Source organism: Rhinoraja longicauda, chromosome 12 (assembly GCF_053455715.1).
Source record: "Rhinoraja longicauda isolate Sanriku21f chromosome 12, sRhiLon1.1, whole genome shotgun sequence".
In the NCBI taxonomy this organism is placed as follows: Eukaryota; Metazoa; Chordata; class Chondrichthyes; order Rajiformes; family Arhynchobatidae; genus Rhinoraja; species Rhinoraja longicauda.
The window spans coordinates 35,496,860-35,512,089 of NC_135964.1; the positions used below are offsets into that span (position 1 = coordinate 35,496,860).

Below are 15,230 nucleotides of genomic sequence, written 5' to 3' on the forward strand. Positions count from 1 at the left end.
ACTCATTTTTTAAAATGTTTCATGAAAGGTTCCCGTGGAGGATGTTGGGTTTTATTTCCATACTCACCTTGTTGTTGTCATTCATCGCTGGCGTTCAAGGAAACAGCGTAATATCCAATATTTATACACAACGGATGCTTCGCTTGTGTGTGAGTTTCCTCTGGGTTACATGTCCTTCTCTTTCTTGCCACGGCGGATGATGAAGAGGTCTCTCTTTAACCCTCCCCGGTTTTAGGGGGCGGGTGGTGTCGGTGCGGTCAAGGGACGGATGTCTTGTGATCTGCGACCTGGAGTCGCGTCGCTAACCGAGGCGAAGCGACAAGCTGTACACTCTCCGCTCTGCTCTGTGCTGCCCCGCCCCGTCGCATCACATCCCATCCCGCCCATAGCCGATTGCAATGGAAGTCCCTCCATGCCGGGCACAGCCCTCACACGACGGAATCACGTTGTTAGCCACGGACTTTCTGCAACCACACCGTCGGTTCTTCGAACCCGGGTGAGGAAAACCGGGTGCAAATTCATATCAGTCTCCAATTCACAAATGTCTCCCTTAAAAGCTCATATTACCTGGGCCATTAATATATCGAAATAACCACATCATGCGGTAACCTACCGCGTCTACCTGCGGGTCATTTGCGGTTTTACAAAATGCTCGTTTTACCTCATGTGGTAGAAGATGAAGTTGGATAGATATACCACTGGACTCCGGTCTTTAAAACATAACATGGAAAAGGAAGAGCCTGATAAAAACATAAATAAATAAACACATATAGCTTGTGGTTAGATTTTAGCGCGGAAACAGGCCCTTCAGCCCAGCGAGTCCGCGCCGACCAGCGATCGCCGTACACTTTCAGGAATTTTTACTATTTTACCGAAAAACACTAGGTGTCGTAGGTTTGTAACCTACAAACTATGAATTTGGAGTGGGAGGTACCCGGGGAAAACCCACGCGGTCAAGGGGAGAACTTACAGCTCCCGTAGTCAGGATTGAAACCGGATCTCTGGCGATTAAAGACAGCAACTCTGCCGCTAATTTGAAGTTTCCAAAAATATTGTTTTCAGCTATTTTCTAAAATCACCAATGACCTCGGTGTATTTAGGCGATTGCTGTGTGGTTTCATTGCTTTAAAGTCTAAAGTATATAAACTCGTGAATACCCGCTGAATAAGGCTAATTGTTATTTTTTTAAGCTGAGAATAATTCAGCCAAAAATCACAAGTTTTAAATCATTTTCTTCTGATTATGATAGATGCTGCATTTCGTTTGTTTTCAAAAATTGTGTATTTTAATCCAATGCATCCCTGGTTTTTTTCATGGTTTTTTTGCCAATGATCTGTGAATTAAAGCAAAAAAACGAGTTGCTGGAGGAACTTGGCGTACCAGGCACCATCTGCGGATGGAAATGACGGTCAACGGTTCGGGTCAGGACCGTTCATCCTCCCGCAGCTCCTTTTGTTACCCTCCAGATTCCAGTGCGTGGAGTCTTTTGTGACTCCTATGAACTAAACTTTCTTTGACTCCAACTATTCACAATATATATCAACAGATTTTTCTGGTGGAAACAAAATATAGTGTTTTCAAATTTTGCGGGTGACACAAAACAAAGAGGAAATTTGAGTAATGATAAGAATGTAAAGAGACTTAGTCATGTCACATAGCATATAAACATGCCCTTCAGCCCAACTTATCCCTGTGGAGTCATGCCCCATCTTGGTTATTTCCATTTGCCTGCGTTTGGACCATATCCTTCTAAACCTTTCCTATCCATTTACCTGTCCAAGTATCTTTTAAATGCTGTTATTGTACCTGCCTCAACAACCTCCTCTGGCAGCTCATTTCATATATTAACCACCCTCAGAATGAAAGAAGTTGTCTCACAGATTCATATCAAAACTTGCCCCTCTCACTTTAAACATACATCACTTGTTTTTGATTCCCCTACCTTGGGTAAAAGACTTTGTACATTCAACCTATCTGTTCCCCTCATGATTTTACATATCTCTTATAGACCTCAAAAGATCACCTCAGTCTCCTGTGCTCCATGGAATAAAGTCCTAGCCTGCTCAGAAGCTGGAGGTGGTACAGCCAACTAAATGAATGAATAATTGACAATGAGTATAATGTAGAAAAATATCAGGTCATCCATTCGACAAAAATATGGATCAATTAGTATTTTAAAATTGGGAAATGTTGATGTTAAAAGGGACCTGGCATCCATGTACATAATTCTTTGAAATAACATATAAGTAGAACAAGGGGATAACAAGGCAAACAATATGTTGGCCTTTATTGGTGGAAGATTTGAATACAAGACCAAAGATATTTCCCTACAATTATATTGGGCCTTGGTGAGACCACCTCTTCCAATGGAAGGTCTATCATATGAGGAAAGACTGTATAGATTAGGGCTTTATTCCAACAAATTTAGAAGAATGAGAAGCGCTCTTTAAGAGCACACAAAGTAATTCCAGGGAAGTATTTTGTCCTCGCTAAAATATCTAGAACTGGAGGTTTTAACATAAGTAGAGGTCATTCAAGATGAATAGGGGAGAAATGTCTTCAGTTACAGGGTGATGAATTCACTTATTGTATTCAAAACAAAGATCCATAGATTTATCGTATGTTAACTTGTATGGATCTCTATATTTATCTCCAGAAAAATCAGTTACATTCTCCAAGAATGCTTTTGCTCACTTTGAAAAAAAACCATCAACATTTCTATTTCCACTTGTGCAAACCCATTTATGGTAATAACTCCTTCAATTATCTTTATCAAAACAAAACAAACTTTCCATAAAAAGCTGCAAGAAAGACGATGGCAGTCTTATCTCTGAATTACAAGTTGCCTGTAAAGCACAAAAGTTATGAACATTATATCATATGTGGAAGAGTTGCAGTTCCCAGTATTCTGCCTCAATCACATCTCTATTGAGGTGCATTATATATGTAATCCTGGAAAATAATATATTTAACCATAATTAATTACTTATTACTGGTTCATGTTCATAGAATCATACAACTATGATACAATGTACAATGTTATCTAATCATACAACATGGCCTAAAGATATTCAGCCCTTCCAGCCTTTGCCAGCTCTTAGTAGAGCAATATGATGAATCCCAGTTTGATTTTGAGATATATTGCTGGTCCCAAATCCTGAACCTCCCTATCCAACAGCACTGTGGAAGATCCTTCACCCGTAGGCTGAGAGAGGTGCATGAAGGTGGCTCATCGTCACCCCCTTAAGTCCAGTTAGGGATAGGCAGTAAATCTTGCCAGCAATGTTCAGATCCTGCAAATGAATTAAAAAAATAATCCAATTTAGTGGATTATTTTTGTCTCTCTGTCAAGTGACAAGCTAGAAACTCTTGTACTGGTCTCCCTGTTCTGTCCTGTAAGGGTCTGTCCTTGGTCCTCATATTTCTCATCAACATGCTGTCCCTGAGTAAAACACATTCATAAACACATTAGAGTCCACATATATGTCAGCAACGTGCAAATACCTCATTACCACATTGCCTGAATTCTCATATGTCTTGTTGCACATAAAATACTGGACAAGCAGAAAATTATTTTTATATCACAGCCATTGTGTTTGATTCCTGGCTATGGAACTCAATTTAATGACATCAACTGCATTTCTATCCTTGGCCCATGTGTCTGCTTAAACGATATAATTTATGTTCTTGGTTTCTTACTTGACTCTGATTTTCTAATCGCACATATCCTCCCATCACCAAGTCTAATTTATGCTTTGCTAAACCACTCAACTTGCCTCAGCCTTGGAATCATTGTAACCTCTGGAGAAAACTATTCACATCCTTTCAACCTCTACCCTTCAGTCAACTGCATCTGAAAACTGCTGCAAATAAACTAACCTATGTGGTACCAATCACCTTTCATTGCCCCTCATTGTCTTTGTGGCAACCAATGCTTGAAATGTAATTTTTTCATCCATGCATTAGAATCCATCCATTACTGCACCTCCTGCTATCTCTGCAACTTTCCCCAGCAACACAATCCTTGTTTCTGTGCTCTGCCAATTTTAGAATCCTTCACAACCTTTTCACCTTTCTCTCCCCTACTACAATCAGTCTGAAGAAGGATCCTGACCTGAACATTTGTCCATCCATTTCCTCCACCGATGCTGTCTGACCCGTTGTTCTTCAGGCATTTTATATTTTTACTCAAGATTCCAGCATCTTCAGTTTAGACAATAGACAATAGACAATAGGTGCAGGAGGAGGCCATTCGGCCCTTCGAGCCAGCACCGCCATTCAATGTGATCATGGCTGATCATTCTCAACCAGTACCCCGTTCCTGCCTTCTCCCCATACCTCCTGACTCCGCTATCCTGAAGAGCTCTATCCAGCTCTCTCTTGAATGCATTCAGAGAATTGGCCTCCACTGCCTTCTGAGGCAGAGAATTCCACAGATTCACAACTCTCTGACTGAAAACGTTTTTCCTCATCTCAGTTCTAAATGGCCTACCCCTTATTCTTAAACTGTGGCCCCTTGTTCTGGACTCCCTCAACATTGGGAACATATTTCCTGCCTCTAACGTGTCCAACCCCTTAATAATCTTATACGTTTCGATAAGATCTCCTCTCATCCTAAATTCCAGTGTATACAAGCCTAGTCGCTCCAGTCTTTCAACATATGATAGTCCCGCCATTCCGGGAATTAACCTAGTAAACCTACGCTGCACGCCCTCAATAGCAAGAATATCCTTCCTCAAATTTGGAGACCAAAACTGCACACAGAGCTCCAGGTGCGGTCTCACTAGGGCCCTGTACAACTGCAGAAGGACCTCTTTGCTCCTATACTCAACTCCTCTTGTTATGAAGGTCAACATTCCATTGGCTTTCTTCACTGCCTGCTGTACCTGCATGCTTCCTTTCAGTGTCTCCTTCACAACCTCAATCACTTAATGACTGTCTTCAGTTTCTAAAGCTTTAAATTAGTTGCTCTGTACAACCTATATCTTTGATTTAGCTGTTGTTCATCAGCATGAATATTTATTTGTGTTTAATGCCATGTTTTGTCTGGTAACCTTTTGCATGTTAGTGGCAGTATATAAATGAAAGCTCATGCATTACAGTTTTGAAATATGAATTTATGAATAGATAATTCATTATTTAAATAATAAAATTGCCATTTACCACTCAGAATAGATACTATCTATGCTCCAATCATGTATTAGAAAATTTCATGTCACAACATTTGTTAAATGCTGTTGCTGAACAAAAAATGTGAAATTTCATGTCACAACATTTGTTAAATGCTTTTGCTGTACAAAAAATGTGAAATATTAATGCTTTATTAGTAGTAGATATTTTTCCAATTCAAAACCCTTTCTAATCCAAATGGATAAAGACAGTTTTGTATCTTATTATGTTCCCATTGTCTGTCCATTATAATTAAAAACAAACACATCTTTTTTTAATAGTTCATTAGTACAACATTCCAAGACTGACAGATTGCAATATGATCATAATGTGCAGAAAATTGCCACGCAAAGTTCAAAGTGATAATTAAACCCCTTCATCAAAAACAAGAGCATGTGTTATAAAAATGATATGTAGAATGATATTGACTAATAAGGAAAAACAAATAAAATAAATTGGAAATAGTCAGTATAAATTCCTTAATATACTGATTTAAGCACCTGATATTTTTGGGGGTATCTCCCAACTGCTATTGTATGTCATAACTTAATAGAGCTCCACAGCACAAGGACAGGTCCTTTGGCCCACCACATCCATGTGACCTCTGTGCTTATCTACACTAATCTCATGTGCCCTCATTAGGTCCATATGCTTTTATGCCTTACCTATTGAAATGTATGTCTAAATGTCTCCTAAACATAGTGACTCCACTACCTCCACCGGCAGCAAGTTCCAGATATCAAACAATCTCTGTGCAAAGGCTTTCCCCTCAAATTCTCTTCTTCAGATCAAATATCAGCAGCTGTTCAATTCTTAGCCTGTGCTATGTACATATGGCACATTTTTTTTCCCTTGTGTTTTCAGTTACTATTTCCTGGAGGTAGAGCCAACTCAATTCCATTCCTAGTAAGAAGTTAATCCCTGGTAACAGTGACAACTTCATTCAGCATAACAAGAAATACTGGCAATTGATCCAACCAATGTCCTCATCTCTTAGTTTAAGTGGCATTCATTAAATACTCAATTTCAATCTTTTGTCACATGAATCCTACAAGGGAGTTGTTGGCCTCCTACTCCTGTTATTCAAAGCAAGTATAGAAAGAATTTTCCAGTAATTGACTCCAATTTTATTCTGATAAGATTTAGGTTGTGGCTTTCTTGGCTTAAAATCAAACAATGCCCACACCCACAGGAATTAAATAATGTATGTTCTTAAACTTGGTTGTTATCAGAGATTATATTCAAACATGCAATCTGATAGTTGGGTCCAGATAATAGTTGCAACTGCATCAGTTTCAGGTTGTTGCTTTATGATATCTAAATCCTTTGATTGGATTATGGCTGTATAAAACTTTTTTTTTTGGTTATTTTATCTTTAACAATGTGTCCTTCTTGGTAGATAATAAACTAAAACCTATTTATAACAAACACCTTTGATAATGTAATGCACAATGGTTTTCAAATACAAGTTAAAGTCTGCTTTCATTAACCATTGAGACTGATAAGGGACCAGAGGCACTTTAATCATTATGAAAGACCCATTGTATGATTTCACATTGTTCTGTATTGACCAAAAAATGGTTTCTTAAAGTGGTTGTGTATTTTTCATTCTTTGCCAAATCCCTTAAACAAAATGAATTTTTCTAAAATAGATGAAGACCAATTTATCAAGCCGGCTGATCTAGTACAGCTTTGATTGAAATTGTTCCATAACTTTAAGATAAATCGTCCAAAATATTTTTAGCCCAAAAGTTAGCAACAAAAGCTGAAGTTTATTGGAAAATTCTAAAAGGCAAATTGGTAGTAGCATTTTCCAAGCAAGCCATACTATTGATCACAAATTTGAAAATTATTCATTTTTAAAAAATCAGTGAAAGATAGGCATGAAAAGAAAACCATTTTCCCCCAAAATAGAGATTTCTATATTTGAGTTTGTTGGTTTAGTCATTTATAAAGTCAAATGAAACATGGCCGATTGGGAAAGGCAGATGGTGAGGGACCAGTCGAGTAGGTTCTGGCGACTATACTGGTAATAAGCAGTTGTTAATGGGATTTAATTAGGCTAATTCCAGTAGATTTTTGGTTGACTAACAGACGTGAACATAATGAAATTTATAATGGAATAAGACAAACGCAGAATGATTGGCAAAAGTAAATTGAGGTTTCTAATGAAATCTCATCGTTCAAATAAGTTTTAATTATTAAATGAAGTACAAATAAATTATTGGTAGAGTTTAAAATATGACTATCGTAAGTTAGTTACTTTTCTGCACTTGTTGAAACGCAAATCGTTTAGTTATATGCCCCCATCTGTATGTTTCAAAAGCCTGTGAGCTTTTTCCGAGTCCTGTGGTAGTTATGTTCCATTTTTCTGGGACAAAATAATTATTTGTCAGAAATATAATTCGCCCAGAAGCCGTGGGGAATTGGTTTTAGATAATTTATTGCAGCGAAAAAAAAACACAGCCCTGCCCCTTTTCACAAGTTTATTATCATTAAACCCGAATACTTCTTGAAAAAAATAATTTGTTGTCAAATTAAGAAGCCGTCCCTGGTTTGATGATCATGACTTCGGGTTTAATACAAAGATAAACATCGTGTATAATGCGAAACGTTAATGTTAAGGTGAAATATTCCCAGTGGACAAACGAGTCACTGAATACCAGAGTCGTGGCTTTATTTCGATTACAGTTTTAGCTAAAATACAGCGGGAATGAAGAGATTCTCAGATTAAGCGTTGATGAAGTTTGATGAAACCAAGCTGCCGTGAAACATCGTAGTCTATAGGCAGCCAACAGTGAGACACGATTGTCGACGTTAAGTACTTAGCCTCCCAGGGCAGACAGATTTACTGCGGTTTATTTGGCGGCAGCCTGTGCACAGAAAACGTGTGGAGGGAGCTGTAATCTAAAGGAAGCCAACCGTATCCCGCCGGTACCGGGGACATCGGTGCAAGGCTTATTTGTGCAAAGAGCAATCCCAACTTTCGCTCTCAGACCGAAAGAAAGCGACGAACTGATGCATTACACACCAACCTCAATATTTTTCAATTGGAGGAACCACTTGCTTGTTTTATGCAGGATTTTATTTTAAATTCTAAAGATAGCGAGGTTATATATATATATTTTAAAAAGCAGCTGGAAAATATAAAGTGGAAAAGTCATAATTAAGATGTTGGCTAATAATATGCAAGGAAAATTAATTACTTAATAAAGCAGTTTGTAAAATGTAAAGCCAGGTCCCAGCTGCCAGTAGTTCATTTAATTGATTAAGTGGAATTGCAAGTCATCGATATAAATAAGCGGCTTCGTGGGCAAAGGAGTGGGTGGCGGAGTTTGCTCTCCTTTAATTAGGCAACATTTGACTTGAACTCGCTGGTTCACCCGCCCTCCTTGCCTCGCCGGAGCTCCCTGTCAATCACACAACACAGATACTCCTGAAATTTTATCATGAGATGGAATGAATGGTTTATGACTTTGGTGCCTCCCATTCTGTCAAGTCCTGAACACACACACACACATGTACAACTCACTTACTGAGACTCCACACAGGAAAAGGCCATCTAAAAGTAGGTAGGGAAGTTTAATCTAGCGAATTTCAATTGCACACTCTTGTGTGGGGAAAGAGGGAGATTTAAAAATAAGACGGTTTTCTTTGGAAAATATAAATGATTATATTAAAAAGATCATAAATGACCTTGTCCAGCCATTACATAATTTCAGGTTTAGGTTTATTATTGTCACGTGCAATGAAGTACAGTGAAAAGCTTTGATTTGCATGCTATCTGAACAGATCAGATATACCAAATATACACCGAACAGCCAAAACATTATAACCACTGATAGGTGAAGTGAATAACATTGATTATCTTGTTACAGTGGCACCTGTCAAGTGGTGGGATATATTAGGCAGCAAGTGAACAGTCAGTTCTTGAAGTTGATGTGTTGGATGCAGGAGAAATGGGCAGGAGTAAAGACCTGAGCGACTTTGACAAGGGCCAAATTATTATGGCCAGACGACTGGGTCAGAGCATCTCTGAAATGGCAAGGCTTGTGGGGTGCTCCCGGTCAGCAGTGGTGAGTACCTACCGACAGTGGTCCGAGGAGGGACAAACCACCATCCCGCGACAGGGTGTTGGGCGCCCAAGGCTCATCAATGCGCGAGGGCAACAAAGGCTATCCCGTCTGGTCCGAAGCGACAGAAGGTCTACTGTGGCACAAGTCACAGAACATTTTAATGGTGGTCACGGGAGGAATGTGTCACAATACACAGTGCATTGCACCCTGCTGAGTATGGGGCTGTACACGGAGGACCAACAGCATATTCGGCAAGTGGTCATAATGTTTTGGCAAATCAGGTCATAATGTTTTAGCTGATCGGTGTAAATACAATCAAGTGAAGCTCAAATACAATAGATAGTGCCAAGGGGAAGTTGGAGAGTATAGAATAGAGTTCTTGGCATTGTAGCGCATTGCAGTGCATCAGCTACATACATAAACTCTAATGTCCTCAATGGTGTAGAGGTGAATGGGACAGTACCCCAGCATATGGAAGGGCCATTCAGAAGCTCTACAGAGGGGAAGAAGCTGTACCTGAGTCTGGTGGTGCATGTTTTTAAGCTTCTGTGTTTTATGTCAGATGGGAGCATGGAGAAGAATGGCCGTGTTCCATTACATTGGCTGCTATTCTGAGGCAGCATGAAGTGTAGATGGAGTCTTTGGTGGGAAGTCTGATTTCTGATGGACTGGGCTGCATCTGCAACTCTCCAATTTCTTGCAGTCTTGGGTAAAGCTGTTCCCAGACCAAGCTGTGATGCAACCCGACAGTATGTTTTCTATGGTGCATCTGTAGCGGTTTGAAAGAGTCACCGGAGACGTGCCAAATTCCCTCCATCTCTTCAGGAAGTAGAGGCATTGGGGTGCCTTCTTGACTGTTGCATCAATGTGGTTGGTCTAGTGACATATCATTGGTAATATTAATGCCAAGGAACTTGAAGCTCTCAAACATTTCCACTTTGGTACTATTAATGCTGATTGGGGCATGTGCTTCATCATGCTTCCTGAAGGCGATAACTAGCTCCTTCGTCTTGCTGACATTGAGGAAGAGGTTATTGTTCTGACACCATGTCACTAAGTTCTCTATATCCCTTTCATCTCTTTCTACTCCATTATGTCATCGTTTGTGATTCTTCCCACCACAGTAGTGTCGCCTGCAAACTTGTAGATGGAAGCAGAACTGAATTTGGCCGAACAACTTTTTGTGTACAGGGAGTATAGTAAGGGATCGAGAATGCATCCCTGCGGGGCATCGGTGTTGCAAATTATTATGATAGCGATATTGTCACCTATCCTCACTGATTGAGGACTGTGGGTCAGGAAGTCAATGATCCAGTGGCAGAGGGGGTGCTGATTCTTAGAATCAGGAGTTTGGAGATGAGTTTGGATGGGATTATGGGATTGAAGGCAGAGCTATAGTTGATAAACATGAGTCTAAAGGAGGAGTTCTTGTTGTCTAGGTGTTCCAGAGATGGTCACACAATGGGGAATACGCCCCGATCTTTATCAACGGGGACAGTGTGGAGAGAGTGTCCAGCTTCAAGTTTCTGGGCACTCACATTTTGGAGGACCTAACATGGTCCAATAACACTGCTGCGCTGGTCAAGCAGGCACAGCAACGACTGTTCTACCTAAGGACACTGAAGAAGTCTGGTCTACCCCAACAGCTGCTGACGACATTCTACCGCTGCCCCATAGAGAGCATCCTAACACATGGCATCCCTCTGTGGTAGGCAGAGAGGAAAGCTCTTCAGCGGGTAGTCCATAGAGCTCAGAGGACCATCGGAACACAGCTACCAGCCTTGGAGGGCATCTACAACACACGATGCCTCAGAAAAGCCACCAGCATCCACAAAGACTCCTCACACCCCTGCAACAGTCTGTTCGAACTTCTACCATCGGGCAGACGATACAAGTCCTTCTATGCCCGCACCTCCAGACTCAGGAACAGCTTCATCCCCAGAGCCAAAGCTGCTATGAACCGGTCCTGCTGAGCCGGATGGTCACATTGCACAGTGATCCGGCACAGATCTACTTGCACTTTATTCTGTTTTAAAACTGTTTCATTGGGTTGTTTAAATTAATACTGACTAGCTAATTAAATTATTGCATCGTATAGGAGGCGCATTCCCAACCTCGTTGTACCCCTGTACAATGACAATAAAGATATATTGTATTGTATTGTATGAGTTTAGGGCAAGAGATGACATCTTCTGTGGACCTGTTGTGAAACGTAAGCAAACTGGTGGCTCAAGACTGGCTGGGATGATCGAGTTAATGTACGCCATCACTAGTCTTTCAAAGCATTTTGTGATGGTGGCTGTCAGAACAGTGGAGGGCAGTCATTAAGACACACCATCTTACTTTTCTTTGGCACTGATAGTGGTCTGATTGAAATAAGTGGGGACTTCAGAATGGAGTACTGAGGGTTAAAGATGTCTGTGAATATCTCTGCCAGCTGATCCTCATAGATCCTGAGGACGCGGCCAGGGACTTCATCTTGCCCAGTTGCTTTCCACGGATTCACTCTCAGAAAGATCGATCTTGCATCTGCCGCAGTAACTGTTGGTACAGGCACACCCAAGACTGATGGTGGGGGGGTGGCATTACACCACACCACCAACTTTCTGTTCAAAGTGGGCATAGAATGCATTGAGTTCATTGTGGAGAGACTCATTGTTCCCAGCAATACTGCCCGCCTTCGCTTTGTAGCCCGTTATAGCATGCATGCCTTGCCACAATCCATGGGTATTTGCTATCACTGCTTTTGCACAGAAGTCAAATTATTTTTCACCTTGGTGCTACTGAAAATGTTTTGCAGTCGATACAAGGCATTCTTTTCATATTCTCATTGTTCAGAATTCCATGCACTTAAAATTTCATCTTTGCCTTTGTTTAAAAAAAATATTTCAAGAGCAGCAAAGTGAAATGCAACAAAATGAATGGTAATAACAAAAACACTGTGGACTAGATACCGACCAAAGCAACTACTAAGACTTGGTTCGGGCTTGTGCAAAGGTGAATCAGGAAGATACTTGGAGTAGGAAGCTAGAAATGTAATGGTTAACTACTAACGCCAGTGATATGAGTGCTGAAGAAGATAAGGGTGCTAAAACTGACAAGGGCTTGTTGTACGCATCCTATAATATTGATAGAAGCCTGTGTGTTATTTGTCAAAAACTTTGTTAAAGGATAAGAATGTCGCAAATGTTCTAAAAGGAAGGAAAACAAAACACATAACCTGAGCATTAAGTTGTCGATTGCCAGAGAGCACAATTAAGGATAATATAAATAGATTATTGAAGGCCCATAAGGAATGTTCAGCATAGATCTCTGGAGCACTGGTCACGATAAAATTTTAAGAGAATATCTAAAATCAAATCTAAGTATCTAGTGAGTATATTTCACATGGAAGGCATCTTGGTTCATGCAAATTGTTTGAGAAAATCAGGGTTCTTTAACATGAGAGGGACAGTTGTGGTTTTGTTGATACATGGAACTGCAGATGCTGGCTTACTTAAAAAAAAAACACAAATTGCGGGAGTAACTCAGCGGGTCAAGCAGCATCTCAGGAAAACATGGATATGTGACGTTTCGGGTTGGGACCCTTCTTCAGACTGATTGTGGTCGTGGTGGTAGGGGGAGGGAAGAAAGCTGGAAGAGAAGAGGGAGATGGGGCAGGACAAAGCTTGGTAGGTAATAGGTTGATACAAGTGAAGGGGATTTTTCAAGGAGGATTTGAATGGGAAGAGGAGTTAAAATGGTTAGCAACTGGGAGATCCTGTAGGCCTTGATGGATCGAGCAGAGGTGTTTGGCTAGAAGCTCGCCAAGTCTATACTTTGTTTCGTCGATGTACAGGGGCCCACATCGGGAACACCGGATGAGTTATATCTTAGAGGCGGTGCACATGAACCTCGTCTCTCATGGAAAGACTGTCGGGGTCCCTGGATGGAGGTGATGGAGGAGGTATAGAGACATTTATTACATCTGCGGTTGCAGGGGAAAGTACCTGGGGAGGGGGTGGTTTTGGTGGGAAGAAATTGGTGGGAAGGATAATGTGTTGGATTTGGAGGCTAGTGGGGTGAAAGATGAGGAGCAGGGGAACTCTAGTTAGGTTTTGTAATAGTGTTGGTGAAAGGAAAGCAGCAAAGCATTGTGTGGTACTGATCATTCCTGGATGGAATTCTTATTGAGGCTACATTAGTTTTCTGTGATTTTAATTTAGTTGCGAAGGTTGTAAACCAATTAACACCAAATTGAAGATGGAACAAATTACATGCAGAATGATGCAAGCAGATGTACAACGCTTGGGCGAAACAAATGTGAGTTACTATATAACGATAAAGAATGGAAGAAGCCTTAAATTGTACCCTTAATTAATTTCAGACATGCAAGGGTAAAATGTAGTTCAACATAAATACATAAATAAGCTAGAGTCGACTCTTAAAACTGTTAACTGTTAAAGAGTTTAGATTGAGATCTTAAATACAAGATTCTGTATAAATCAATGGGTAAACCACATATGGAATAAAGGATGCAGTTTTGGCTTCTACCTCAGAAAAGACTACTATTTTGAGGGAAAAGTACAAATGTAAAGTCATGTAAAGACATAAACTAGAAATATTAAAACATAGTCATAACACAATGACAATAACTGAATTAAGCATAAATAGCTCTTACAGAGTGATACAGTGTGGAAACAGGCTCTTTGGCCCAAACTCACTCACACCGGCCAACAATGTCCCAGCTACACTAGTCCCACTTGCCTGCGCTTGGTCCATATCCCTCCAAACCTGTCCTATCCATGTACCTGTCTAATTGTTTCTTAAACATGAGGACTATTTAAGAGGTGCGGGGCGGAGTGGGCACAGCAGCTCATAATATGTCAAAACGATTTAAAAAATGATCTAGGGCATAATTGATCATGTCTGCAGTTATAAGCTTTTACAAATTAAAAGTCTTTAGACAATGATTTAACTTGTTTATAAACTGTAAATTAAACTTAGCTGCAAACCCCCAACTTTTAAACAGTTGCAATAATATAGGAAATATTATTTATATAGCAGTGCTGTTGTTATTTTTTTAAATGTGCGTGGTTCATTAAGCAATTGGGAATTGTTATGGGGAAAAAGTGGTGGAATCCCATCAGAAAATACTAAGGGTATAATAGACCAATTAACAGATGAAAAATTAGCTAATAATTGTTATCAGAAATAACCATCAAGATGAAGTTTTGCCCTTAATTTTTTTCTGATACTGTAAAACGAGTCTATTCATTTTTTATGCTTTCCAGTTGCAATATTCAATTTCTTCTATAGTTTATGTTGTATTATATGTATTATCCATGGAATTATTTTAAACGTTTAAGTTTTGTTGAAATATATTTTCAGGTCTGGAGAAAATGCCAAAATAATGTCGTCAAGAAAAGTTGACTAACAAGTATTTAAAATGGAAAATATTAAACTCGAACATCAGAAATTAATGGCATTACTTAATTCAAAATTATTTCAGGTAGATTAAGGGATCTAATGATTTTTGTGATTGTCAATAGATAACAACTGTAAAAATTCTAGAATGCCATAAGAATTTGTCATAAGTAACTCCATGACATTTTATGTTCCAAACATGTTGACAATCAGAGTTTGTTCTTCACTCAAAAAGGAAAAAAATCAACCCATTTTCGAGTGAATAAGGGACAAAACTGCACCCGATATCCAGCCAGTACAGAGGAAACAAAAGGCTCAACAAGTTAATCAGAAATATACAAATCAAGAACACGAGAAACAAATCGAAAACCTCTGTGTGGTTAATAACAGAATTAACGGATTAAATCAATCAATCAATTTATATTTTATGCTCCTATGTTAATGAAAATGTAACAGGAAAGGCATGGATTTCATTCTGTTCCCCATATATTGTCACATTTTCTCGTAAATACAACCATGCTATCCAGCTCATTGACTCCTTGTTCGATATTCTCAATAATCTTACTATAATCTTGTAAA

At 39.7% G+C, this 15,230-nt stretch overlaps 1 protein-coding gene and 1 long non-coding RNA gene across 2 annotated transcripts in view; one reads left to right on the top strand and one right to left on the bottom strand.

The window, feature by feature from the left end:
* Nucleotides 1-379, bottom strand: part of rai2 (retinoic acid induced 2) — a 52,708-nt gene extending 52,329 nt beyond the window's left edge. Inside the window, exon 1 of the mRNA XM_078409473.1 lies at nucleotides 68-379. Within this exon, the coding sequence (XP_078265599.1) occupies nucleotides 68-85 (18 nt within the window). The 5' untranslated portion in view covers nucleotides 86-379. The remainder of the gene's footprint in view (nucleotides 1-67) is intronic.
* LOC144598905 (uncharacterized) lies at nucleotides 312-15,230 on the top strand. The gene is made up of 3 exons (XR_013547927.1): nucleotides 312-496; nucleotides 13,451-13,547; nucleotides 14,887-15,230. It is a non-coding gene; the product is annotated as an uncharacterized LOC144598905 (long non-coding RNA).